This window comes from Pieris rapae, chromosome 23, assembly GCF_905147795.1.
Source record: "Pieris rapae chromosome 23, ilPieRapa1.1, whole genome shotgun sequence".
Classification (NCBI taxonomy): Eukaryota; Metazoa; Arthropoda; class Insecta; order Lepidoptera; family Pieridae; genus Pieris; species Pieris rapae.
The window spans coordinates 875,664-903,380 of record NC_059531.1 but is presented as its reverse complement, the minus strand read 5'-3'; the positions used below and the strand labels follow the sequence as shown (position 1 = coordinate 903,380).

The following is a 27,717-nucleotide window of genomic DNA, read 5'->3' as shown; positions in this document are numbered from 1 at the left end:
ATTGTCAAATCACAAGTGTCAGCTGTGAACTGTCAGTTTGTACATAGATTTGCCAATTCAAATATTTTGAAGCAAACATTGTGAATTTAAATAACATTATAAATAGTCGCACCGTTGCCTTAAAAGATAACTCGTTTTGAATTAATACACCATTGCTCTGGTTCGATTTCGATTTGTCATAATGTTGTCATCAGAGGAGAAGAGCTGTATTAAAAAGAGATAAACTTATCGGTGAAATTTACATTTAACAGTATGTGCAATCAAAGAGACAACCTTATACTTTTCTAAACGATCTGAAAGAGATAGTTATATTTCGTTTCGTGTGCTGTTTGGCTGCCCCTTAGCTCCATCTACAGGTACCTAAGCAGAAACAACTGTAGAAAAGTACAACATACGACAGTTTGAGAAGGCATAACGCAATGTGTAAAGTCTTTCAAGTTTCAATTGTTTTATTGAATTGAATGTGGGAAACTGTTCATAACTAAATAATAAATGGATCGAAGGAACCTATAAACACCGTAATTAATAATCTTATAGTAGTGGCGGGGTTGTATTGCAAGGATAATAAAACGTGAGATTCTTACGTTACCTATATCTATTTGTGTTTGTGTTGAAAGTAGGTAGGCTACCTGAATGATTATACTTGGGCAATAACCAGCTGTTTCAATAATTATTTATCTAATAAATAATAATGTCTTGACATTGACTTTCCAGAAAACGGTGAAAAGCCGTTTTTTTTGTCATAACCAAAAGTGTACCAATATCTACTTTAAAGTACTCGGTTTAGCGCCTTCGCTATAATAATATACTAATTTACTTCTATAATGACAATTAACGCATCATCTGTTTTGCTTTTAATTTTCATATCTTCATAAATATTGTATCTGTTCTTCTTTTCTTTATTCAGAACATGGAGGATAACACAGATGCCAATAGAGACACAGATGTGTCTTCAACTACTGCTGATGTGCCTGAGATACAGGAAATTTCAGGCTCAAATGGTAATGTGCAGATGGTTGTTACTATTGAAAAGATTGAAACACCAGAAGAAGATGGAAACACAACTCCACCTCATTCATCTGCTGAAGGTCAGGAGACTGATGCCACTAAGGTGTCAGTAGAACATTCAGTGGCAGAAGAATCCGCAATTAGTAAGGAATCACCTCTCAAAATAAACTCCACTCAAAAAGAGCCAGTGACACCAAGGAAAGAAATTACATCTCCTAAAATTACTGTTAAGTCACCCATAACTATATCTCCCCAAAAAGAAATTGATAGTATTGAAGTTGTTACTCCAACTAAAATTACACCAAGGAAAGAAAATATAAAAATTGTTATTACTTCTCCAAAAGATGAGAAACGCCAAAGTCCTAAGACTACACCAATAAAGGTGTCAGACCAAATTGTTGATTCCTCTTCTAAAGCATTGTCTCCATGCAAGGAGCTGGAAAAAGTTATAGACTTAAATGAATCATCAGACAAGGAACTTGGGAATGAAGCACAGACTGTACAAGAACCACCTATTGCTACCTCTTCTGAGGATACAACTATAACCACAGAAACTATAAACACAGAAGAATTAACTAATTCTTCTGGGTTCCAAGTTGCCCCAAATGAAAATCAAAAAGAACCTGTGTCTTTTAAACCTCCCATAGACAACTGTGATAAATCTAATGATTCTCAGCTTGATGCTAACTCTGATGTAAGTGAAAAAGAGCATAATAAAAGTATAAGTCGAGAACTCAAGTCTCTCATTAAGTCTGCAAAAGAGTCGAAGATAATAAGTGAATGTACTCAACTTACTAGTAAAACACGGAAGTCTAGAACACCGTTGGAGTTAAACACCTCTGTGGAAACTGAAAAAGTCACCCCACGACGTAATAGTAATGCATCAATGAAAAGTAACCATAGTGAAAAGTCAGAAAAAGCTGTCAAAAGATCAATGCGGTCACAGAACCCAGAATTTGTGAATAAGGTTAAGCAATTTCTAAACTCTGTAGTTGGCAGAAACCATGATTCTGATGATGACCTGAAAGATGAGGCTAAGAAAGAGTTTAGTGAAAAATCACCTTCTCCTAAAAAGAGAAAAGTTCCAGAAGGTCCACTTATTGTAAGTTATATTTATTTATATTAAATTTTACTATTTAACTTTACTACTGGCTAAAATAATAATTTATAGTGCAATGATTGATGCCAATAATCCTTTACACTAAGAATGATTAGTTATGTGTATACTCTATTTTTAATTTCTATATTTCGCCCCATTGTTTTTCCTAATGCACATAGTAACTATATATAAAGTTTTAATATCCAAGTATATGCCTTAGTACAATTTTGATTAATTGCCTAGAAGAGATGTCTTTAAAAAAAATTGTAAAAAAAACATTTTAAATAAATAAATCTTCTATAGAAAAGTGATAAGAAGCTACGAACAGACCCATACTGCTGGCGTTGTCACTGGGCCATAGAACTGGGCACAAATGAGAAGACAAGGCCCCCAATGCAATGTACGGTTTGCCCACGGGTTTACCACTACAAGTGTCTATCAAGTAGTGAACGGAAAAAGATTGATATGGAAAGGAGTTGGGTGTGTCCTGAATGTTTGGCAATATTGTACGCTGAGAGCTCTGATACTAGGTAAGATTTGAATTTCGAAATAGATTCAAGATTTCTGTGTATAAAACATTATTAGAGAGAAAAGATAATCACTTTTTAATTCTAAAAAGTCATTGCTAATATTGTATTAAAAGTTTTGTGCCAGCGGAGTAAGTAAGTCTATTTTATTTAGATATATTTGATTTCAGATCAATATCATTGAAGCATGTCTCCGTGAGCCATTTGGGGGAACTTTTACAACATGCTCTTACACGTATGATGGAGCTTAATGGGGTAATTTTTTGGTTTTTATTTACTTTTCAAAAGTTTATTATGAGAATTTCTTTGTTTACTAATTTTATCCCAGTAGTAGTAGTAGTAAATCATCCTGTCAAATTAATAAAAAAAAATTAATTAACTTAGTAAAATTAGTGCATTATATATTTTTGTAATTATAACTAATTGTTTACTTGCAAAGAGAGTGGTACATTCAGATAAAAATAGCCATGCAAATGTCAGATTTATTGTCCTAATGTCAAAATAATAATAAGTTTTATAATAGAGGTCAAAATTTTTGGTTTAAATACTGTCCCATCCAATAAAGGCACCTTGCTTTTAAATATTCACCTTAAAAGCCGGCAGTGATCTGTAACTTCTTGGAAGGCGATTAAATAGTTTGAAGCCATAGCGTAACAAAGCAGTGTAAAGATAAAATGCAAATATATTTAGAAAAAAATAGAAATAATTCAAATATACTTTATAACTAGCTTTGCGAAATATTTTTTGACGTATACATATCAAGTATATTGTGATTGCTTTATAATAAATAAACTGAAAATTCAAAGAAAACATTTTATCAAAAGTGTGTTCTAAATTATCATTGTCAATAATTTGCTGCGCACCAATTGTGTAACAAAATGGCCGCCGCGTTACTGTGTTGTCGGTTTGGCGATGACCTTGTGCGTCTATCCCTTTCGCACGTGTTATCGATATGGACGCGTCTATTGCTATCTCGCTTGGACTAATAACAGGTCATCTGGAATGTATTTATACAATTTCGCCCATATGCATTTATTTCTTTTTTAAAATGATTCAGCATATGTTAGTACGAATGAGATTCCGATTTATTTACTTTATATGTAGATATTATTAATTAATACATTGTATTAGCCAAAATTAACAGTCTAACTAAAATTAATGTACAATTATTTTTTTCAACAAATAGTAAATTATATTAAGCAAATTCTTGAAATTAGTTACATATACATATTATGTATAGTTTATTTTATCACTGATTTGTAGATATAAAATAAGTTACTAAATATTTAATATAAAAATCGTGTAAAATCAAAACTAATATTTTGGTAAAACATTCTTACTAATATCGTATTATCGTCTTTGATTTTCTCATTTCGTGATTACGTCATCAGTAATTTACTTTCTTTACATATATGACCCACGCATAGACCATGCTTGAAAAACGAAATGCATTTTGAAAATTCCTACAAAATATTAATAATGCTTTTCTTTAGTTTCTCTGTATGTTCCCCTCCCTACCAATATTTATTTACTTCTTCGAGATTTAAATCCCCTTGTATATAGTATTATAAGTATGTTTATCGTAAATAATAACATTAAAGTATAATTTTGTTAATTATTCTGATTTTTTGTAAATTTAATGCACTTTCAATTATTTATTTTATATCGCGATTTCATTGGTTTTTTATTTTGCATAAACTGTAAATAATTAAAACAACTAATTATAAAAGTCCCATATTTGACGCTGGCTAATGCACAAACCGTGTTAGAGCCAAAAAAAATGCTTATGACATTTTTGCTGACAAGAGGTGGGGGGAGAGGTGATAAATCGCAGTGGAATCGTCTAGAATATATTTTTTTTATTTAATAATATTTTATTGCTTAAATGATTCCAGGTGGAGCCGTTCATGCAGCCAGTGGATAGAGCCCTGTTCCCGGACTACGACAAGTGTGTAGTACACCCGATGGACTTATCGCAAATGCAGCGGAACATTGTGAACGGACTTTACGGGAGTCCCGAAGCCTTTTTGACGGACGCGCAATGGATTCTACACAACAGTATTATATTCAACACATGTGAGTACTCAATCTCTCACTGAATTGATCTTCATGAAATTTTGAATGCTAATTGTGGCGGCGTCCATGCGTCGGGTTGTCTCTCTCCCTAAAATACGGCGAGGGGTCCGATGGGTGGCCATGCGTCATACTCGTGAACGGGTGCTACTTGTGGTGACTGGTCGTACTTGAATTCGTGTATGCGGTGGTATTAGTTGTTTATACTACGTATTTGCGTGTTGTTCTCACGAGTATGTAAGTGCGTGCTCCTATTTCACCATGCCTCCTGCTGATAGAGGACAAATCTTTGTTTTTAATTTATTTTATTATTCTTTATTACTCAAGATGTCATATGGAACATGGTGTAATGGTTACAGCTCCTCACATTGTGTAAAAAAAACTTGGCGATTAAAAAGAGTGGCGGAGAGTTTATTGCCAGTTCTTCTCTTACGTTCTACGCCCTTGATTTGAGAACTGGCAGTTAATGTAAAATTAGAATCATTTTATATTTCTTTTCTTTTTTTGACGTTCATAATTGTACATTATGTTACCAACATGAATAAATGATTTTGAATTTAAATATATCGAGCTCCGGCTAAGCGTGCGTTGAAATCGCTAATATCACTAATATATACTAATAATTTAATTATAACTTTATAATAATAGTTTTAATCCGGTAAAAAAGTGTTTTGATGTGAAACATTTATAGCCGCACGTAAAACCGATTTCTGGCGTGGCGACGCATGCCGTGGCGACGCGTCGCCACACTATATGATATACAGTCTAAATGCAGTACCTAGTAAATTTCACATTAAAAATATTTAATGAATATAATGTTTATTCAACAAATAGTCATCGTTATTTGAAAAAGAAATCGTAATATTTTATTTTATCATTATAACATAATTATTTCCTATCACAGTCTGTTCTTTTCTGCATATTACTTTTCCAAAATAATGTCGATGTTTCACATCTGCCAGGCGTCCCGTGACGACTCACATTTTTTTTTAATATTCTTATCTCTTTCATTCGGCATTTTATAGACATATTATGTCATACTAATAATATAATTATAACTTTATAATAATAGTTTTAATCCGGTAAAAAAAGTTTTTTTTTTTAATATTCTTATCTCTTTCATTCGGCGTTTTATAGACATATGTCATACAAATAATATAATTATAACTTTATAATAATAGTTTTACTCCGGTAAAAAAAGTGTTTTTTTTTTAAATATTCTTATCTCTTTCATTCGGCGTTTTATAGACATATGTCATACAAATAATATAATTATAACTTTATAATAATAGTTTTAATCCGGTAAAAAAGTGTTTTTTTTTGTTTTTTTTTTTTTTAAATATTCTTGTCTCTTTCATTCGGCGTTTTATAGACATATGTCATACTAATAATATAATTATAACTTTATAATAATAGTTTTAATCCGGTAAAAAAAGTGTTTTTTTTTTTAATATTCTTATCTCTTTCATTCGGCGTTTTATAGAAATATGTCATACTAATAATATAATTATAACTGTATAATAATAGTTTTAATCCGGTAAAAAAGTGTTTTTTTTTTGTTTTTTTTTTATATTCTTATCTCTTTCATTCGGCGTTTTATAGACATATGTCATACTAATAATATAATTATAACTTTATAATAATAGTTTTACTCCGGTAAAAAAAGTATTTTTTTTTAAATATTCTTATCTCTTTCATTCGGCGTTTTATAGACATATGTCATACAAATAATATAATTATAACTTTATAATAATAGTTTTACTCCGGTAAAAAAAGTGTTTTTTTTTTAAATATTCTTTTCTCTTTCATTCGGCGTTTTATAGACATATGTCATACAAATAATATAATTATAACTTTATAATAATAGTTTTACTCCGTTAAAAAAATTGTTTGTTTTTTTGTTTTTTTTTTTAATATTCTTATCTCTTTCATTCGGCGTTTTATAGACATATGTCATACAAATAATATAATTATAACAATAGTTTTAATCCGGTAAAAAAAGTGTTTTTTTTTTGTTTTTTTTTTTAATATTCTTATCTCTTTCATTCGGCGTTTTATAGACATATGTCATACAAATAATATAATTATAACAATAGTTTTAATCCGGTAAAAAAAGTGGTTTTTTTTTTGTTTTTTTTTAATATTCTTATCTCTTTCATTCGGCGTTTTATAGACGTTTCTTTTCTGACTTTAATATTTTCCAGTGCAATCGAAGCTGACACTGGCGGCTCGTGCGTTGGTGAGGCTGTGCCGCAGCGAGATGGGCGAGATCGAGGCCTGCCCCGAGTGCTATGCAGCCGCCCATAACCGGAGGCCCACCTGGTTCACCGACGTCTGCTCCAAGCCGCACATTCTGCTGTGGGCCAAGCTTAAAGGTATGCACTGGTTGGACTCGCGAGTGCGTTGCCGGCTTTTGAAATCGTAGTTTTGCTTAAAGGACTGATGTGTGTATTTTGAATTTATGTTTTAAATTTCAGATGTATATGTGTTGTGTATGCATATTTATTTATTTTTTATTTTCGTTGCTAAAGAAATACAAATAACACAGTATATATAAATTACAAGGGATGCAACGGGCGGCCTTATCGCTAACAAGTGATCTCTTCCAGGCAAGCCTAGTAAGAATAGAAATAAATAAAAAAAAATGATGGGTGCAAGAAGTGCAGAAGTTATATAAAAACAAAATAAATTTATATTAAAATATAGAACCTTAATCTATTAGTAATCATCATATTCTATATATATATATGATCACATATATATATATATATATGATCACATATATAGTGAATATATAAATAAATACGGGATGTCTCCATCTCGCCCGAACCCAATAATAAATCCACAGTCTCGGATTGAATAATCTGAGATAATACCGTGACAGAGTCAATCGATTTCCTATCTGCATCCCAATAACTAAACCCTACGAAAACAATCCATTATTGGCGACGGATTCAATGCAATCTCTTTGTTCTTTACACTAATATTTGATAATCAATAGAAAATAAATAAAACCGTACAAATAATATTAAAATGAACAAGTTTGTGTTTAAAACATAAAATTTTTTAATTATTTAAAAGCTGGTGTAAGTTAAAATCTTAAGATAGGATTTTGGCACAGTTGAACTGTCATTTTCATACAAAGGTCTATCCACATATACTGATCCGACCTGCCATGGATAGCTTGTATCGACAGATGGCTATTACAATCCGTGGATTAGTTATCTTACTTTTATCAATATTTGGATTAAGACGTCTATCTCTGATAGTCACAAATGGATTGAGATAGGTTATTGGGTTAGGCCTAAAAGTACTTGGTACATAAGTATAAGTTTGCGATAGATAGATGCTATTTTTTAGTACGTTCTTTCTAGTTTATGAAGTTCTAAGTATATATATATGTGATTCCAGGTTTCCCCTACTGGCCTGCTAAAGGGATGTCAGTGAACGGTTCAGGTGTGGTGGATGTGAGGTTCTTCGGAGCCCATGACCGAGCCTGGGTGCCTGCCAAGGACTGCTTCCTGTACTCCGAGAAGGACCCAAACAATGTCAGGTCCAAGAAGCAGATTGTGGACAGTATGCAGGTGTGTGTAGTTACACAATACACACAATATTTGTGTTATTGATTCTGAAATAATAACAAAAAATCTTTCTATATGTGTTTTTAGGAAGTTCAAGTTTTGATTTTAATCTGATGTGTTTTTTATGCAAATTAACTAAAAATAAATAATCTTATATCTTTAAACGAGCAATTCTTGTATATATATATATATAATTGGAATCTCGGAATCGGCTCCAACGATTTTCATGAAATTTAGTATACAGAGGGTTTCGGGGGCGATAAATCGATCTAGCTAGGAATAATTTCTAGAAAATGTCATTTTATTTGTGTTTTATCAACTTTAACATAGAATTGCTCGTTTAAAGATGTCACTCAAATAAAAACTTAAATATGAATATAATTATTTTTATTCGATAATTATATTCATATTTCATAATTTTATTAGTATGTAATTCGTACTTAAATGAAATTTCTAAAAAACACGATTTATAAAAAAAAATACCATCATCAGGTCATCCAGGTCCTATAAACATAATCAAACACCTTGCCTGGAAGAGATCCCTTGTAATTTTTATGTATTGTGTTATTTGTATTTGAAACAATGTGTAAATAAATAAATATTTTTATGGGCCAGTTGGGGTCAGCGCATGAGTTTTTAGTACCAACCCTACTTATATTAGCTTTTTTACTAAACCAAATGTAGATTGTGTGTCAGCAACAGTGAATACTTAGTAATTTTGAATGTATAAATATATATTTTGTGTATGCATATTCTATATATATATATAGTAAGTTTATGAACTGTAAGCCGGCAACGCACTCGCGAGCCCTCGGGCATTGAGAGTTTCCATGGGCCGCGGTATCACTTAACATCAGGTGAGCCTCCTGCCCGTTTGCCCCCTGTTCTATAAAAAAAAAAAAACTAACTATACATATGTGATTATATAGTTAGAACAATTTATTATTATTATTATATTATTATTATTTTCCCCGTACTAGACTATGTAAAGTTAGTAATTCTTTTTTGGGAAAAGGGATAGTCTTCTTTAATAAAATCCCAGAGGCTCTTTTATCTTTGCCTTTTAATAAATTTAAGAAATGTATTAAAGAAAAGCTGTGTAAAAAGGCTTACTATAAAGTAGTGATTATCTTGTTGATAAAAGCGCCTGGGACTAGTGCTGGGCAGGCTACTTCTAATTAATTTGCTATATTTTTTTAAAATATTGTTTGAAGATTTGCTTTTTTTCAAAAAAAAGAGTACGGAGAGTTTTTACGCCGGCTTTTTCTCTCTTACACCCCCTGTCTTCTTTTCCGATGAGTAGGGATGGAATCAAATTTAATGACGTGGAATAAGTGATACCTAGATAATCTTATATTCCAAAATAAACATATTTTTTTTTTAGTTCTTAATTAAGTTCTGTCACTGTGTTCATTTAAATAAATTATTTTTTAAATCGAAAGTCTGTTGCGGTGCCTTAACTCATGCATGTCTGATAATCTTGCCGCAGTATTTTTCTGATCTGTGGTCAAACACCGGATACCCTCATAGGGCTCCAGATCGCACCAGGCCCTTTCAAAGGTCGCACAGTCAACAACTGTTATCATATTAATAAAAATGGTTTATGATTACAGGAAGCTGAACAATATATTCGGAATATTTCTCGCAAATATGGCAAGTTTGTTTATCCGCCATTTAAGACGCCCTTCGAGCCGAACAAGATTAATGAACAGTTTAAAATGATGGTAAGTATTTGTTATAATGAAAAATAAAGATATCACTATGTAGTATAAAACAAAGTCGCTTTCTCTGTCCCTATGTCCCTTTGTATGCTTAAATCTTTGAAACTACGCAAATTTGATGCGGTTTTTTTAATAGATAGAGTGATGCAAGAGGAAGGTTTATATGTATAATAACATCCATTAAATAGTGGAGAAGTACTGTTATTTTTGAGGTTTCTAATGTGATGTCGTAAATAATTACATTTTTTTCGCTTACATTGCAAACGCAGGCTGAACCCTACGAGTTTTATGAAAATAATGCACTAAGTATTATACACACTGAAAAGGTATACAGAAAAGTTCCTGATGGTATATGTCTATCTCTTATGGATAACCCACATATTTGTATATACAACGTTCACCGATTTTCTGTAGTGTATTTAGTATCAGCATTGCACCCGTGCGAAGCCGGGGCGGGTCGCTAGTTTATAATATTAAGATGTTCTCCGCCAGTTGGCCTGCTTTTTTATTTAATTATGTCAATTGTATTATATTCCTGTACATGCTATGAAGTTTTAATTAAAAAATATATTTGAAACAATTATAGATAAAGTTTAAGTTTGTAAAGACAAGCAAAGTTACTCTATTTAACTATTTATAACTCTGTTTTACAGATCCCGAGTTTCGAAGGAGAATTGCGTTTTCAAATCAAGGATAAGTCTGGAACTGCGTCTCCGAAAATTAAGGAAAAGAGACGATCGAACTCTAAAAGCTCTGTTGTCGATGGGTGAGTTTATTTTTCTGATCATTGTCTATGGTATGAAAGATGTCATAACATAAACAGATTTATGTTTTCTTGACTGACTTATAACTGTACAAACATTGGAATGACAAGGTTTTAGGTGTGGGCCTCAGATTTCTATAACTGTTTCTAGACTCTACAAGGTATTTCACGTACGAGTGTCTTTGTCAACTGTCAACTGTCAAAATGTTTGTTTTGTGGTTTTTTTTCTAATAAAATAATGCAATCGACAATGTTTTGTAGCAAAGTTATGGATTTTCGGTAAAAAAGTTATTTTTTACTAGTAAGTACTGAAAAAGTAATAGTACATAAATGCATTTCATTATACTTGTACACCTACGAACGAGTGTTAAATGCGTATATAGGGTTCATACGTACGACTTTAGGTATTAAACCACTAGGTGAACATTGCATTGCAATTAATTCAGTAATTATTTTTTTATATAAATAAAATAAAAAAAGCCTTTTATTTCCTACAAATATAACTTTTTACATTGGCCCATCTCCAAGCGCTTACTTATCTAATTAAAATTAATACCTTCTTATTTTTATTTATTTTCTATATTATTTACCTATAACTATTTTTTACTGTTATTAATATACTATTTATATAATATTTGCTACTATATATATCATATTGACTACTAGATAATATTTACTATTACATTATTTTATTGTATTATTAGCTAGCTTGGTTAGATTTTAGATACTTAAATAATTTTTTATATACTGCGTTTATAATTAAAAAAAACTGACATTTAAATGTTTTTGATTTTCAGTGAGGCAAGTGATAATGAAGAAATGCAAGATACATCCAAAGTCTCTGAATCAACGGAAGAGAATAAACTAGATACGGTTGATGTGTAAGTATTTATTTCATATTTTAGTCATTTATTGTATATAATTTACTAATTTTGCTAATTATATTTACAGAGAAAAACCTATGGATCTCGATGAAAATAAAGATAAAGAAAAAAAAGTTTCGAGAAAACGGCGTCGATCCGAAACAGAGGATTATGTCATAGTAACTGACAGTACTAAAGAGAAACGTAGGCGCATTGAAAAAGAGACGACCACACCCAAACAGCCTGAAAAACAATCGGAAAAACAGACGGACAAACAAAAAAAAGTCATCGAAGACAAAGCAAAGGAGGAGGAAAATAAAGTGGAGAAGGTAGAAGAGAAAAAGAAAGAAAAAGTCAAACAGAAAGACGAAAATAAAGAAGTGCCCAATAGTACCACTAAGGAAATAGTCGTTTCGGTCAACTCACCCAAAACTCCGAAGCCCATAGTCAAAGCGAAGGACAAAACGGAAAAACCGAGAAGAGCAATCGAAAAGAGTGCGGAGAAAACAGAAGAGAAGAAGGAGAAAAGACTGTCGAGAGGGAAATCTCTCATCATCAACAACGTGAGCGCCGATAAAGATAAATCGGCGAGGCCCAAAGTCAAGAAAGTGACAAAAAGCACAGACGTGGAGATTCTCATCAGCAAAAACATGATCAACAAGAATTTGAACAAGAGTCTGGAGAAGTTCAAGCCCTCGAAGGAGAGGCTGCACTTCGATGATGACACCACCCTGGCTGTACTGGCCAGGGAGGTCTCAAAGACGGGAATGCCCACCATCACCTCGGTTCGAAGTCTTTCCGAAAAGCGGCCGCAGCCAAATCTGATCGAAGTCTCGGTGGACGCCAACTCCAACGCGAGCGTTCTCACGAACGTGGAGAGTCCCAATCGAAAGGACAGCGACGCATCTCCGAAGCCCCGAGAATCGGATCCGCCCGTCGGCCGGGTTGGAGTCAGGGCCTTCGCCCGGATGCAGACGGAGAACGCCCCGGATGTCGAGATCAAACCGGAGCCGATGGATTTTGACACCGATCGGCAGATGGAGAAGTTGGAGGTGATGAACTCGTTCCGGCTGCAGCCGGTGAATCCGGCGACGAAATTACGCGAAGTGCGTATTAATAAGTTGGTCGTCACGCCGATTAATAGGAGGAAGCAGGAAATTCGTGTGAAGGCGAAGAAGACGTTTCCGCAGGCGAAGAAGCCGGAGGGTTCGGAGCTGAACAGCAAGAACTCGATGGTGTATATACCGATTCAGCCGGCGAGTGGTCAGGCACCGGTGAGAAACAACAGGCCTGTCGCGAATGGAGTTCAGGTGTCTGCTAGTGTTGGTGAGTCCAAATTTTGGAGTATTTGTTGGGAACTGTTGGAAATTCATCAAAAACGGTTTAGTAATATAGTAGCTCCCCGGTAATTCGGCACCCTCTGGAATCCGACACGGTCTATTATTTATTAACGATTTTTTTTAATTTGATATATAAGTGATTTGTATATCAGTAAATAGATAAAACATATAGAATTCTTTGGCGTAACAATATTTTCAAAAATGTTACGACGACACTACACTTACAATAGAGAAAACAACACTAACAATACAGAAAACGACACTAACAATAGAAAAAACTAAAATTTTGACTATGTCTAACTTCAGGTGTCGGTTTTTTGTGACGGTGTGCGCGTTCATCGTAAAAATTTATCTTTTTTTTTTAATTCCGAACATTTGTTACGATATCCGATTCCAACAGGTGATAAAGCCAAATCTCTCAAATTCCAGCTACCCCGACGACAACGAGCGCTCAAACTCCTACGACCACGGCGACGGTGTCTCAGACCACGCCCACCTCCATCAGCATGGGCGTGGTGTCCAACATGGCCAGCATGGCCCAGACCCCTAATGTGCATACGGTCCCGCTCATCACCTCGGTCAATGGCCAATGGGCGTTCAGCCTCCAACCCGTCATGTCTGTTGGAGGAGTTGATGTGAGTATTTTTGAACTATTTAAAAGGGTTTTTTTGCCAGGCATAGGTTTTTTTTGCCAGGCAAAGTTTTTTTTTTGCCAGGCATAGGTTTTTTTTTGCCAGGCATAGGTTTTTTTTTGCCAGGCATAGGTTTTTTTTTTGCCAGGCATAGGTTTTTTTTTTGCTAGGCATAGGTTTTTTTTTGCCAGGCATAGGTTTTTTTTTTGCCAGGCATAGGTTTTTTTTTTTTGCTAGGCATAGGTTTTTTTTTTGCCAGGCATAGGTTTTTTTTTTGCTAGGCATAGGTTAGTTTAGGTCAACGGGTTCCCAAATCTTGAATTGTAATATAATAAAATGTAGTTAAATTAGAGAGTTAATTGAATCTCTAGGCAGTTAATTAAAGATGTTCAATCAAGTCGTAGCATTTTGATTTAACTATTTGTCTGAGTGAAAGCCAGCGTGCTGATTAATAATGTAAAACAATATGGCGGCCACCACAACAGATTACTTTCAGAATGTTTATTTCAATTGTGATCTTTGGTGAAATTGTAAACATGTTGTGGACTTCGTACATGATTATTTTGATATCATCGTGAAGAATGAGAAAGCTTGGAAATTCCATGTTTTGTTTTATTGTTAATGGTAAGGTTAGTCTTTTTTCCTAAAGGAACGTAAAGGAAATTCGTAAAACGTGTCATTCATTCACTTGTCTAAGGGAACTTTAGCTATTTGATTGAATATCAATATTTAATTAACTGTCTAGAGGTTAAATTAACTCTCTGATTTAACTACTTCACTGCGACATAAACACACTTATACTCTGATGTTTAATTCCGCAGAATTTTGACAGCTCAGTCAGAGATTATATTTTTCAATTTCAATACGAGTGAATATTTGAGTCTATAGATAGATTTTATTTGTTAGTGAATTTATCCATTTTATTAAGTGCGGTGCTCTACTTTAAAGTGGTTTACCAGCGAGTGATAAAAGTCCCTTTTCATCACAAACAGTTAAAAAGGAACAAAGATTACTAAACCTGGAATTAATAGCCAGTCATGCCAGCTAAAGAATAAAATAAAGACATTAAACTTAATTCAATATATTGTTCGTGATATTGAAATTAACACTTGATCTAGTAAATATTTAGATTTAGCTTTTTTATTGAAAGGTTATTCCGTCTGCTCTTCATCATGATACAGTCTTGACTTGCGGAGCCCAAACAGACGTATAACTCTCTAACATAGTTCTAACAAATGCGTTGTTTATTTTAAATAATATTAAAACTAAAAATTAATAATTCCAGAGCTCGAATGGTCCTTCGGTGAACGGAATCGATCGTCCTGGGACATTGGTGGCCGTTCCAACTCCCGTCAGCGTCAGCTCTATGGCCCAACTCAACCCACAAAGGAAAGACGACGCACAGGTAAAGGGTGTTTGATTATTAGGTAACTAATTTGGAGGAGGGGGGGGGGTGTGTGGTTTTATTTTTTTTTTTATTATTTTTTATTAGCAATTTTCTGTTTTGTTTATTTTTAAATATTTGTATGATTCCTTCGTGTATGCCATGTTTGCCTATAAGTATATTATATATAGCAGACTCGGCCAAGCGTTGTTGTGGCTAAGGTTTTTGTTATATTACATAGTAGAAAATTAATCAAGGGAAACCGTAGGAGAACTTATGTGAAACGTTGGTACCACGACACGGACCTAAACTAAACTACCTTTAACTCAGCGCCATCTGTTAGAATTGTATCAAATAATAAACAAATGTTAATGTTATCGTAATTTTAGTAAGGATGCCTATTTTTTTTTGAAAATGAAATATAGCCTATGTCACTCAGGAATGATGTAGCTTTCCAACAGTGAAAGAATTTTTCAAATCTGCCAAGTAGTTTCGGAGCCTATTCAATTCATACAAACAAACAAAAAATCAAACCTTTCCTCTTTATAATATTAGTATTATTAGCAATTTTCTGTTTTGTTTATTTTTAAATATTTGTATGATTCCTTCGTGTATGCCATGTTTGCCTATAAGTATATTATATATTATCGTCACATAGTAGTATTTTGTGTTTATTTCACCGATGTATCAGTGTGCCGAGTGTTGGCAAGCTTTTTCTCAATAATAAATACAAATTAAATCAAATTAAATAATGAATCTTAATTGTAATATATCAATGATTAGCAAAAGTAGAAATAAAAAAGAATTGTGAAAAACTTATTTTATTTCTTCATAATTATATTTTTTTTTTAAACTTCCTGATGCATCATTCCCTAAGATAGCATGCTCTTGAAGCCAATATGCCTTTTCATTTTTTTTTTATAAAATAGGCGGCAAACGGGCAGAAGGCTCACCTCAAAGTGATACCGCCGCCCATGTACACTCAATGCTAGAGGGCTCGCGAGTGCGTTGCCGGCCTTTTAAGAATTAATTTTTATTAATATAATTTGTATTTTATTATAAATTATTATATTAATTAAGAATATTTTTTTTCATAATATAAATATAATAATTTAATTCTCCGTTTCCGATAGCGTCCAATATATATGTATATATACTACCAGAAAACTTAGTCATGTTCATATATTTAAGAGTATAATTTAATTTTGAACCACAATTTTTACACTCCATTTATAACATTGTTTCTTTAGAATTAACAAGTATTGTCATCATAGCTTCAAATTTCACCATTGAGGTCGTGGATTCGAATCCCATGCACAAATATTTTATTTAATATGGAACGCGATGGACGATAGATTAGATAGATACATAGATAGATTTTTTTTGGTGTAGTACAAAATTGGAGGGATGTGATTTTCAGCTGCCACGGCTGCAGCACAAGCCGATGTTGAATCCCTTCGACGCGAGCAACACCAGGCCGGTGCCGGCGCCGTCCACGGTTGGACCTCTCACTGCGAAGCTCAACCAAAATGCTTCTAAGGTTCTGCTCTTTAATATTTTTTTTCTTTATTTTTATTTCTTCAAAAAAAAAAAATACAGTGTAAACTCCATGTAACGTCACTCGATTTAACGACAAACTCTATAAAGCGTCGAAATCAATGGAGTTTGGTTGGTATAGCTTGTCTACCATACAATGACACAGCATCACACACACTCTCAATAAAGACAACAATTAAATAATAAATAGTACCTTTTAAGTTGTTTAAATTAATAGAAACTGCGCAGCTGTCAACTTTTTTTTGTCGTTTTATTTTCCTAGTCCTGGAGGCAGCTAAATTATTGGAGCATTATTACCTTTATCACCAATATGCATCAATATCACAAGATATGAATAAAATAAGAAAAAAATACTGGTGCAGCAAAATACGTCAGGAATAAATAACATACTATACGCAATAGTGTTCAAAATAATATTCTTTTTGTGTACATAACTACTAAGACTAGCCTAAAATATACTTTATCTTTTTCTAATTCATTTTTCACTGCATTTAACAACACCTCTCTATAACGATGGAGTGTCGTTATATAGAGTTTACAGTATATAATAACGATTCAGCTAACATCGAATATAATAATATATTTTCTGATATTTACGAAAAAAATTGGTTTAAATAGAAATATTAAAATCGGCAATGGACGTTTCAGCTGAAGGACTTCTTCCGCACCTTGATGGAGGAGACCCTGGAGAAGGTGAACGAGCCGGCTGCCCACGTGACGTCACTGAAGCTGCAGCTCGAGCAGCTGCAGTGGAAGCACAGGCAGGAGCTGGATGAGCTAAAGCATAACCATGGTAACGTTTTTGGTGATTTTAGAATAGATGAAAGTTTTTTTTGTTTTTTTTTGTTTTTTTTGGGAAAAGGGATTTTTTTTATTTAAATCCCAGAGGTTCTTTTATCTCTGCCTTTTAGTAAATTTAAGAAATTTATTAAGGAAAAAAGCTGTGTAAAAAAGCTTACTATAAAGTTAGTGATTATCGAGTTGATAAATGGCCTGGGAATAGTGTTAGACTTCTAATTAATTTGCTATATTTGTTTTAAATATTGTAGTATTGTTTGATATAGGGATTATATATGTATACTAGCTGCTCCCGCGACTTTCGTTGCTCCTTAATTTGATTTTAAGTAGCCTACCTTTAGTACATACCAACATGAAACATTTTGCTATGCTACCCCAGGTAATGTACGATTTTCCAGAATGAAAACCTTTTGGGTTGTCCTGTGAATTTTTCTCTATATAAAAAATAGGGGTTGATCGTAAAGGGGTGAAACTCGCGTGGTATCTATTTTTGTATTCTGTATTATAAAAAAATTAAAACAAAAAAAAACTTTTTTTTTTATAGAACAGGGGGCAAACGGGCAGGAGGCTCACCTGATGTTAAGTGATACCGTCGCCCATGGTCACTCGATGCCAGCGGGCTCGCGAGTGCATTGCCGGCCTTTTAAGAATTTGTACGCTCTTTTATATATAGAAGTGTCATATAGCAGGAAATTATACTTATAGGAGTACTAGCTGACCCGGCTAACGTTGTTTTGCCATTTTCTTGTGCCAAAAAATTACAGTTTATAATTAACAAAAAAAACATAAGGGATGATTGTAGAGGGGTGAGAATTTAGGGGTGGACCACCCTTAACATTTAGGGGGATGAAAAATAGATGTTGTTCGATTCTCAGACCTACACAAAATTTCATGAGAATCGGTCGAGCCGTTTCGGAGGAGTTCGGTTACTAACACCGTGACAGAAGAATTTTTTATATAAGATTTTATCTTCCAGAATTAGCAATGGTGGAGATGCGTACGTCGTTTGAACGGGACAAGAATCGTGCGGTTAACGAGGAGAGACGGACCATGCACCTCAATATGGAGGCTGCGGTTAAAGCCGCCAAGTCGAAGCAATGGTTAGTTTATGTCCCAAACCCCAAATGGGGTTTGTTTTGCCCTTAAGAAAATGTTACAGTAACTATTAAAATTGTGGGTTTTTTGACCAAGTTTTATGACCAATAACCGTTTTGGAAAACTAGAATGTTTTTTATTAATATGCCGGTACAGCAAGCGTGCCACGCCCTGCTGATTGGCAAAATTACATGTAAGAAGCAAATTATCATTTTTTTTCGGTTTTGTGAAAATAGTCGGAAGATTTTTTTTGGGGTCCATTTTTAATATGTTCCTTTTGAGTAGTGAATCCAAAATTCGACAGCTTTGCCTTCGTATATGCCTCTCAGATATAACATATAATAAAAAAAATCAGTGGCACTACAACCTCTTTAGGTCTTGGCCTCAGATTTTTGAATCTGTTTCATGATAATTTTTAAATCTAATAGGCAAGTAGGTGATCAGCCTCCAGTGTCTGACACACGTCAACGACTTTTTGGGTCTAAGACATGTCGGTTTCCTCACGATGTTTTCCTTCACCGTTCGAGCTAATGTTAAATGCGCACATAGAAAGAAATTCCATTGGTGCACAGCCCGGGATCGAACCTACGACCTCAGGACCTCTACGACATGAGAGTCGCACGCTGAAGCCACTAGGCCAACACTGCTCTTAGATATAACATAAAGTAGTTAAATCAGAGAGTTAATTGAATCTCTAGACAGTTAATTAAATATCTAATCGATTAATAGATATAACATAAAGTAGTTAAATCAGAGAGTTAATTGAATCTCTAGACAGTTAATTAAATATCTAATCGATTAATAGATATAACATAAAGTAGTTAAATCAGAGAGTTAATTGAATCTCTAGACAGTTAATTAAATATCTAATCGATTAATAGATATAACATAAAGTAGTTAAATCAGAGAGTTAATTGAATCTCTAGACAGTTAATTAAATATCTAATCGATTAATAGATATAACATAAAGTAGTTAAATCAGAGAGTTAATTGAATCTCTAGACAGTTAATTAAATATCTAATCGATTAATAGATATAACATAAAGTAGTTAAATCAGAGAGTTAATTGAATCTCTAGACAGTTAATTAAATATCTAATCGATTAATAGATATAACATAAAGTAGTTAAATCAGAGAGTTAATTAAATCTCTAGACAGTTAATTAAATATCTAATCGATTAATAGATATAACATAAAGTAGTTAAATCAGAGAGTTAATTAAATCTCTAGACAGTTAATTAAATATCTAATCGATTAATAGATATAACATAAAGTAGTTAAATCAGAGAGTTAATTGAATCTCTAGACATTTAATTAAATATCTAATCGATTAATAGATATAACATAAAGTAGTTAAATCAGAGAGTTAATTGAATCTCTAGACATTTAATTAAATATCTAATCGATTAATGAATGATACCTCATTGACATTTCCAGGTGCGCCAACTGCAGCCAAGAGGCCCAGTTCTACTGCTGCTGGAACACCTCGTACTGCGACTATCCCTGCCAACGAGCGCATTGGACCACGCACGCCGCCCTTTGCACTCAGGCGCAGGTAAATATGATCTCCACTCCTTCGTGGAGAAGAAGGCGTTGGTAGAAGGTACAGAAGATGGAAAGTTTGGAAGTGAAATCAAATTTAGACAAATTAAAAATAGAGATAGAGATATAAAATTAAGAAAATAGAGTATTCTTAAAAGGGCTTAAAAAGCTTAAAGGCTCTTAAAAAGATGAAACGTCACTAAGATGTGCAGCGTTTTTGTTGAAGAAAAGGAAGAGAGCGATTGAGATTGATTGAGAGAGAGTGAGAAAGGGAGATCGAGGAAAATACACGCTATTGGTTGATGTATTAATTGTTTAGTAGTTACATATCTTATATCTTTAAACGAGCAATTCTTGTATATATATATATAATTGGAATCTCGGGATCGGCTCCAACGATTTTCATGAAATTTAGTATACAGCAGGTTTCTGGGGCGATAAATCGATCTAGCTAGGAATAATTTCTAGAAAATGTCATTCTATTCGTGTTTTATCAATTTAAACATAGAATTGCTCGTCTAAAGATGTCAGTGAAAAAAAACTTAAATATGATATGAATATAATCTTTATTCGATAATTATATTCATATTTCATCATTTTATAAGTATGTAATACGTATTTAAATATAATTTCCAAAAAACACAATTTATAAAAATAAAAAAAATATTCATCCAGGTACTAAAGTTCTAATATGTAACTACTAAACAAATACATCAACCAATAGCGTATAAAAAAAGAATATAAATAAATATATATATATACAAAAAAATATAAATATATATATATACAAGAATTGCTTGTTTAAAGATATAAGATAAGATATGACAATTTTATCGCATAACGTCTTGCAGTAAACGATTTTTTAATTTTATTATCATTAGCATGTATACAGTTTATGTATACAAATACATGGAGTGATCAAATACTGGTACATAATCTTAACTTTAGTAATAATTAATTTACAATTATTTTTGCGAATATAATTTTGCTTTTCCAGGATAGTAATGGAACAGACAACTCGAAAGACATCCACGCGAGATTGCAGCCAGCACCGGAGCGTTTGGTAAATATATATTTGAAAATGTTTCTCTGATTCAAACCATATTATCGTTACTCATTTTTATATATTTTTTTAGTAATTTGAATTGAATATAACCTCTTACAGTAGAACTCCAATTATCCGAACTCCGACTATCCTAATCGCCGATTATCCGGATCACAAAAAATTGCCCGAAAACGGTTGAAGACCGCAAAACAGCTTACATTGACGGAGATGTTTAAAAAACAATGATTTTTAATTCTAAACTTGTACATAAGTACATTTTATTTATATTTAAAACATGTGAAAATTTCATGTTTCTTTCATTTAATTCAATAAAAAAATAGTGCAATATCAAAACGTAGCTTTTATTCTCTCCAATGGCAATTTAAAAAAAAATCCGATTATCCGAATATTTGATTATCCGAATGGGTCCCCATTAATTCGGATAATTGGAATTCTACTGTATATATTAAATACTTGAATCGCATAATTTCCAGACACCGAACAAGAACCCATCGAAACCAACCCGAGTGTACAACAAGGAGATGCCGAAGACTTCGCTTATAGGTACACCAAGTCAGTTGTCATTTGTATTATAATATATAATTAAATTAATTTTTGTGTGTCGGAGTAATGTAACTGTCGGCTGAACCCAATGTATCCACAAACTCAGATAGAAAACAATCTGAGATTGTGGATTCTCAGACCATGACAGTCATACATTTGAGGTCATCTGCATCCCAATAACCAAACCCTACGAAGACAATTTTTGGCGACCTCTTCGCTCTTTACACTCATATTTGATAATCAATATAAACTAAATAATATTAAAATATACATGTCTGTTTAAAACATATCAAATAGCTTTTTAATTATTTTAAAAACTGGTGTATATTGGTCATTTTCATACAAAGGTCTATCCTCATACAACGATCCTACCTACCATGGATAGCTTGTATCGACAGATGGCTATTACAATCCGTCGATTGGTTATTGGCACCAATATCAATATTTGGATTAAGATGTCTATCTCATATGGTCAAAAAGGGATTGAGATAGGTTATTGGGTTTGAGCGTAGCTATTAGAGGTGTGCCAATATTGCTAGGGTCGATAGTAATAAAACTGATTTGACTTTGTCAATCTGTATGACATACGACAGTGACATGTTTATTAATGAGGATTTATAAAAATGATTTTTTTATACGATTTTATTTAAGTACAAAGTTTTTGAAAATTGCAAAGAATATTGTAAATATAGGGGGTTTGGTACTGTAAAGGGTTAAATTATAAAAACCATCAAGGTTTCAATTCAAATTTCATCAAATTTAGTTTAGTAGTTTCTGAGATATCCACACATTTCTCGACATGCATTGAGGTTTTTTTAAATATTTGAACTATTGAATTTACAGTGAGTATGGTAGAAGATAGCAGTGGAAATCAAACTGTCAAATGCGTCGGAACATACAAGCCCAACGCCCAGACGCCGCCTGTCATTATTAATAAACAGGTAATCATTATTAAGTACTTCAGATTTAAATTAGTATTACTGCTTAATAGTGGAAAGTACACTAGTAACACGAATAGTGTCTTCCACTGCATAGATAGTGTTAGTGTTATTGGACAATATTTTATGTATGTGTGTATCCTTATGGAGAGTGGGAGGAGGGAGGGTGTTTGATTTATGTAATCATTTTAATTTTTACACATGTTAACCCACGCATTGTCTATGCTTAAAAACGAAATACTTTTTTCTGAGGATTCCTACAAAAATTAATATGTCTATGAACTATTATTTTTGAGAGCTTTGCTAGAGTGGAGGGGGGATAAATTGCATTAAATCTGCTCACAAAGTAGGGTAGACTTAAATTACTTATAAGTCTTTAAGGTAAGCTAACCATAATGTTTATGATGTATTCGTAAAGACACAATATGTATTAAAAACAGAAATTCCTAGGAAGTATAGTTAATTTATTATAATAGAATTTAATTAGTTGTAAATAATAATTTTAAATAACAAAAACGTTCAATTTTGCAATAATCATCAGCACAGATTATAAACAGTCATAGACTATAGAAATTACGTATCTTTGCTGTTATAGTATATATGGTGATGCAACCGGTTTACATAGAAAATATTTTTTTAGTGATGTTTTTTGACGTAACCATTGGTTTTTATTATGTAAATAATTTCTAAAAGCAAGTAGGTACTTAACTGAAAGTATATCATTGTACGGTCGGGATATTAATTAACTCATTATTTTTTTTTTTTTAGTTACACAGCAATGAGGAAGCGAAAAAAGTGACAACTTCCGGCGGATATTTGATCGTGGGTGGGGGCAGCACCGTTTCCACACCGAGACGGCCGACGATACAGTATGTGCATACGTCATAGGTCATATAGTTTTTAAGCCCTAGATTAGAGAAGGAAGCCGCTTTTTATATTAATTTAAGGCAGTTGAATGGTAGATTTTTTTACGATTCGTAGCTATTACGAACACGCATGTATGTATAATGTGGGTATCACAAAAAATTTTACAAATGAAGGTAGAACATTTTTTTATAATCGGTTAAAAGTATGTCCTAAATAAATTGTGGTGATAAAATTTAGCTACTTTGAATTATTTGTTTTAAACATGGTGACAAATACGGCAATACAAAGATTCTCATGGGGTTATCAACCCCTTAGAGTCTGGGTCTTGTATTTATTTAAATTAGCAATTTTGAAGCTATGATTTTAATATTATAAACTCAATAAAAATCAGTTTAAACGTAAACTTTCGTTTCTTTCTACCAAATTGTGTTCAGGCGTTGATGAAATGTGACAAGTTTGGTTAGAATTGTCGATTTATTTATGATGCTTTCTGGATCTTCATAAAACTTAAGTTTTCATAAAGAATGGATACGGAAACTATTTTTAACAATATAAAAAAAAATCAGGTCATTGACCCCTAAAATGTCAGGTCGTTGACCTCTAAAGGTCATGAACTCTTGCCAGGGTTATTCAATATATTTTATTATTTTATAAAATATAAACGACTGGTAACAATTACCATTCGTAGTTTTAAATTGGGATTTATAATAGAACAAATATGTTTAAACATATGTTTACAGTAATGTATAAGCTTATAAAATAATTTATGGCAAATTTTTACAAATGACTGTTAAATATGGTTTTAGTTATTAATATAATACCTTTTGGTTTTTTAATACAAAATTTACAGGATGGTATATATATTAATGGTTTTAAAGTAGTGGGCAAGCTTAATTTGTCAGTTAGAAAATGTTTGAGTTTTGATATGTGACATCTATAGCTAAGTCATGTGACATTCATGTATATAATGTAATTATTATGCAATACATAATTGAATAATTAGGTTATATTATATTAAGGATATTGGTGTTCGACCAGCTTTGAGGTTTGAATGTGTGCGAACACCAACTATTATTGTAAGGCCGGCTTATGAAGTTCTGAAGAAGGCTGATTCTATTAAAAGTTTTGAAGATAGCTCGAGGGCGGATCCAAAAGCCATTGATATTAATAATTGGATTGGTATAGTCTTTTCAAGACACTATAGTCTATGGTGAAGATGCGCCCCGGGTTATGGTTCTAGAAGTTCATTAAATCTCAAATTGTAGTTATATGTTTAAGACTGCTATTTTTAGGTTATTTCCTATTGTGGTTGAATAACTATTTTTAATATAATTTTAATATTTACAAAATCTAAATTTTAGTTATATTATCTTGTAAATATAGTTAAATTTAGATATTAATTTCATGAAAATTGTGAACTGCTAATTGTATGGCAATATACTAGTACAAGTTAATCAACGTCGAAATGTTTACAATAAATGTAAGATATTGAGATGGTACTTTTATTTCCCCATTCCCACACCTGGCCTTCATATCAGTTTAGACTTAAAGATGTGAGTTGTGACATTTTGCATAAAATATCGAATTTCGAAAAAAATAATCAATTATTAATACACTTTGCAGCTGCATGGTTTTAGAGGTCATTTTTTTGGAGGTTGCTCCAAAGCCAATGCTGGCAGTAAATTTATTTAAATTCCTATGTAAGTTTAGCCCTCCTTTTTTCCACTGGACACTTTTCGGCATCTTGTGTCCAATAAAAGACCGCAGGCCGTGATTCTCATTTCTGGGATGAGTTGCAGGCTTCAAGAAGAAGTTCAGAAGTTGAGTAACATTTCTCATTGGGTAATAAAGAGTAAATACAGAAAATAATATTTATTAAAAACATTCTTACAGCTTTAAACATTTCGTAATTCTCAAACTAATAATGGGCAATTATCAAATAATGTGATTATAAATAAATAAATAACAATTCTAGCCTTTATGGAACCAATACATAGATAAATAAGTCAGAAAGTAGTAGAGTTTTGATAATAAAGTTACAAGACATGAAGAAATCTGAAAATACTACAACAAATGATTATTATCTTTAGGAAGTGGATATGACATGGAAAAAACCATACCTTTCCAAACACAGCCATTAATAGTAATAGAGGCAATACTCATTTTTTAAAAGCACCACTTAACAGATAAATTCTAGGCAAACTAAATTAAAGAAATTGAAATATGTATAAGTTGACCTAGACTTTAACAAATATAAAGGCTATGTAAAAATCAAAAGTAATATTCATTTCACACTACAAAATTGGTTTAATATTAAACAAAATCTACATAGGAAATATTAATTTGTTTTTAGATTCCATAGCGAGAGGCACCAGCTTTAGCAAGTTGATCGGCCATCTCGTTGCCATGGATACCTTTATGGGCTTCTACATAATTCCACTTAATATTAATCTTATTCTGAACACTATCAAGATCCTTAAAGTCCATTTCATTCTTCACAGGTTCTCCTGATTGTAGTTTCCATCCTTTTCTTTTCCAACCTGAAAAAGTTTTTGTTAATTGTCAAATATAAGCCTAGATGTACTTTGCCAGTATTAGTCGCATTACTTTGTAATGTGTTTATTACAGTGTTGAAAATTCTAATATAAAATAATATGTAATACAATAAATAATATGTAATTTATCAATTAACAACTTCAACTTTTTGATTATTTTTTCAGGATTTTTAGGATTGTTTAACTTAATTATAACTTGTAATTTAACATTGATTAGAGAAATTCATTCTCTACTGTAGCTTTGTGTAATCTTATACATAAAGCTAAGTTTAACTCTCTCCGCTTACTGAGAGTTAGTGTTATTGTATTATATTTATTATATTGCTGTTATTGTTTTCTATTTTAGTGTTTTATTATAGTAATATTTATTTATATTATAAGCTTATAGTAAATTTTATAGTAATTATATTTATTTATATTATAAGTTAACAAACCTGGCATCCATTTTGTAACAGAATTGATAAGAAACTTGGAGTCTGTATAAATGGCTAACTTGTCCACCCCATGATCAATTGCCTGTTTAATAGCTTTTGTAGCTGCTTGAATTTCACCACAGTTGTTAGTAGCTCGTCCAGATACTGGCTCACTTAAATTTAGACTATGGCCATCACCCCAGTACACACCGATACCAGCTCGAGCACCTGAGCGGCCATTTGATGAACATGCTCCATCTGTATAAACTTGCACAAACCCGTCATCATCCACTTTAAAATCTGATTCAAGGTCCTGTGGTTGAATTAACTTAGTCTTCTTTCCCACCTTTTTAGTATTCTTTTGAAAGATTTTATCAACACGATTTGTTACTCCTTTAAGTCTTTCCTCTATATCATCTAACTGTTTTATAACTATTGTGTTCAAGTCATAATCGTCATCAGAACTGAAACCATCTGATTTCGCTTTTTCTTTCGGTTTCTTTCTTGGAACAGTATCGTCAGCTTTAGAAGAAGTTGAATAATTTCTTTTTAGATTATTATCGTTTTTACTAGGCAGAGATGAACGAGATTTTGGTTTTTTAGGAGGGATATCCTTTACCGGTCCACTAACTCCTTTGTTCGTTGTAATGAAGTCTTGAGCTTCGACAACTGTATTGAACTTTTTATATCTTGCACCAGGAAAGCCCTTAACTTGTGCTTCACAATCACTCCATTCCATAAATATGCCGGAGGTCCGGCCTTTGGCAACAGCGTAGAAAGGCATTTTTATAAAATACAAATTATTTTTAGTCCACAACTCACATCGTAAAAAATGTCGTTGAAGATTTACAACCCTCCATAGCATTTAAAAAGCCAATAAATTGTTGTTTAAAATTTACACTTGAATAAAGCAATCATAGAGTAATCCTAGTTCCCAGTTTCCTACCTACCTCCCTGTCTTATTTAAATATTTAGGGAATGATATTTAAAAGTACAAAGATTCGAAACCGTTGTTTACCAAACTCGGTTAATGTCAGAATCATTATTTGACATTTTTTAATAATATTTTTTAATAATTAAATTTTAAGGTTAGTTATTAGATATATTTTTAGTTTGTAATTGTATATTAATATAATTTTTTTCATTGTTTCCATGTTTTAGAAATTAATAAACGTCTTAAATCGGGAATGACAAACAGCGCTATGTGCCATGACCATTATCATAATATTTCGTTTGGCGCGTAGTCGGACTATGGTATAGACCAGGCATCAGCGTACAGCGTGTGAGATAGCGAATATTATAATCCAACTATTTACAAAGGACACGAAGTGTGGCAACTATATGACGATGGT

The 27,717-nt window shown here is 32.6% G+C and overlaps 2 protein-coding genes across 5 annotated transcripts; one reads left to right on the top strand and one right to left on the bottom strand.

The window, feature by feature from the left end:
* Positions 1 to 54: 54 nt before the first annotated feature.
* On the top strand, positions 55 to 24,889 carry LOC110993451 (protein kinase C-binding protein 1). 4 transcript variants are annotated; one of them, XM_045633529.1, is made up of 21 exons: positions 55 to 356; positions 908 to 2,110; positions 2,411 to 2,637; positions 2,805 to 2,889; positions 4,530 to 4,710; positions 6,912 to 7,082; positions 8,119 to 8,291; positions 9,902 to 10,012; positions 10,663 to 10,775; positions 11,570 to 11,653; positions 11,724 to 12,961; positions 13,405 to 13,610; positions 14,893 to 15,012; positions 16,412 to 16,531; positions 17,197 to 17,341; positions 18,323 to 18,446; positions 19,879 to 19,996; positions 20,981 to 21,046; positions 21,523 to 21,601; positions 22,436 to 22,533; positions 23,299 to 24,889. In XM_045633529.1, the coding sequence occupies exons 2-21, from the start codon at positions 911 to 913 to the stop codon at positions 23,416 to 23,418; spliced, it is 4,779 nt and encodes a 1,592-aa protein (XP_045489485.1). In that variant the 5' UTR covers positions 55 to 356; positions 908 to 910; the 3' UTR covers positions 23,419 to 24,889. The 4 variants fall into 4 exon arrangements, with proteins under 4 accessions (XP_045489485.1, XP_045489486.1, XP_045489483.1 ...); XM_045633530.1 differs by lacking the exon at positions 55 to 356 and adding an exon at positions 370 to 571 and having other exon boundaries at positions 21,523 to 21,592; XM_045633527.1 differs by lacking the exon at positions 55 to 356 and adding an exon at positions 370 to 571.
* A 365-nt stretch (positions 24,890 to 25,254) lies between these two features.
* Positions 25,255 to 27,386, bottom strand: LOC110993453 (ribonuclease H1). Its single transcript, XM_022259729.2, has 2 exons — positions 26,387 to 27,386; positions 25,255 to 25,937 (listed from the first exon to the last, which is right to left on the bottom strand). Exons 1-2 carry the CDS (start codon positions 27,228 to 27,230, stop codon positions 25,747 to 25,749), a joined length of 1,035 nt encoding a protein of 344 aa, XP_022115421.2. The 5' UTR covers positions 27,231 to 27,386; the 3' UTR covers positions 25,255 to 25,746.
* Positions 27,387 to 27,717: the final 331 nt, after the last annotated feature.

Excerpts from the sequence above, each read along its gene's own strand:
- LOC110993451 (XM_045633529.1), top strand. The coding sequence starts at position 911 with ATGGAGGATAACACAGATGCCAATAGAGACACAGATGTGTCTTCAACT. Across the intron at positions 2,890-4,529 it reads GTATGATGGAGCTTAATGGG|GTGGAGCCGTTCATGCAGCC; the intron begins GTAATTTTTTGG and ends AAATGATTCCAG. Across the intron at positions 13,611-14,892 it reads TGTCTGTTGGAGGAGTTGAT|AGCTCGAATGGTCCTTCGGT; the intron begins GTGAGTATTTTT and ends TAATAATTCCAG.
- LOC110993453 (XM_022259729.2), bottom strand. The coding sequence starts at position 27,230 with ATGCTATGGAGGGTTGTAAATCTTCAACGACATTTTTTACGATGTGAG. Across the intron at positions 25,938-26,386 it reads TGTTACAAAATGGATGCCAG|GTTGGAAAAGAAAAGGATGG; the intron begins GTTTGTTAACTT and ends AAACTTTTTCAG.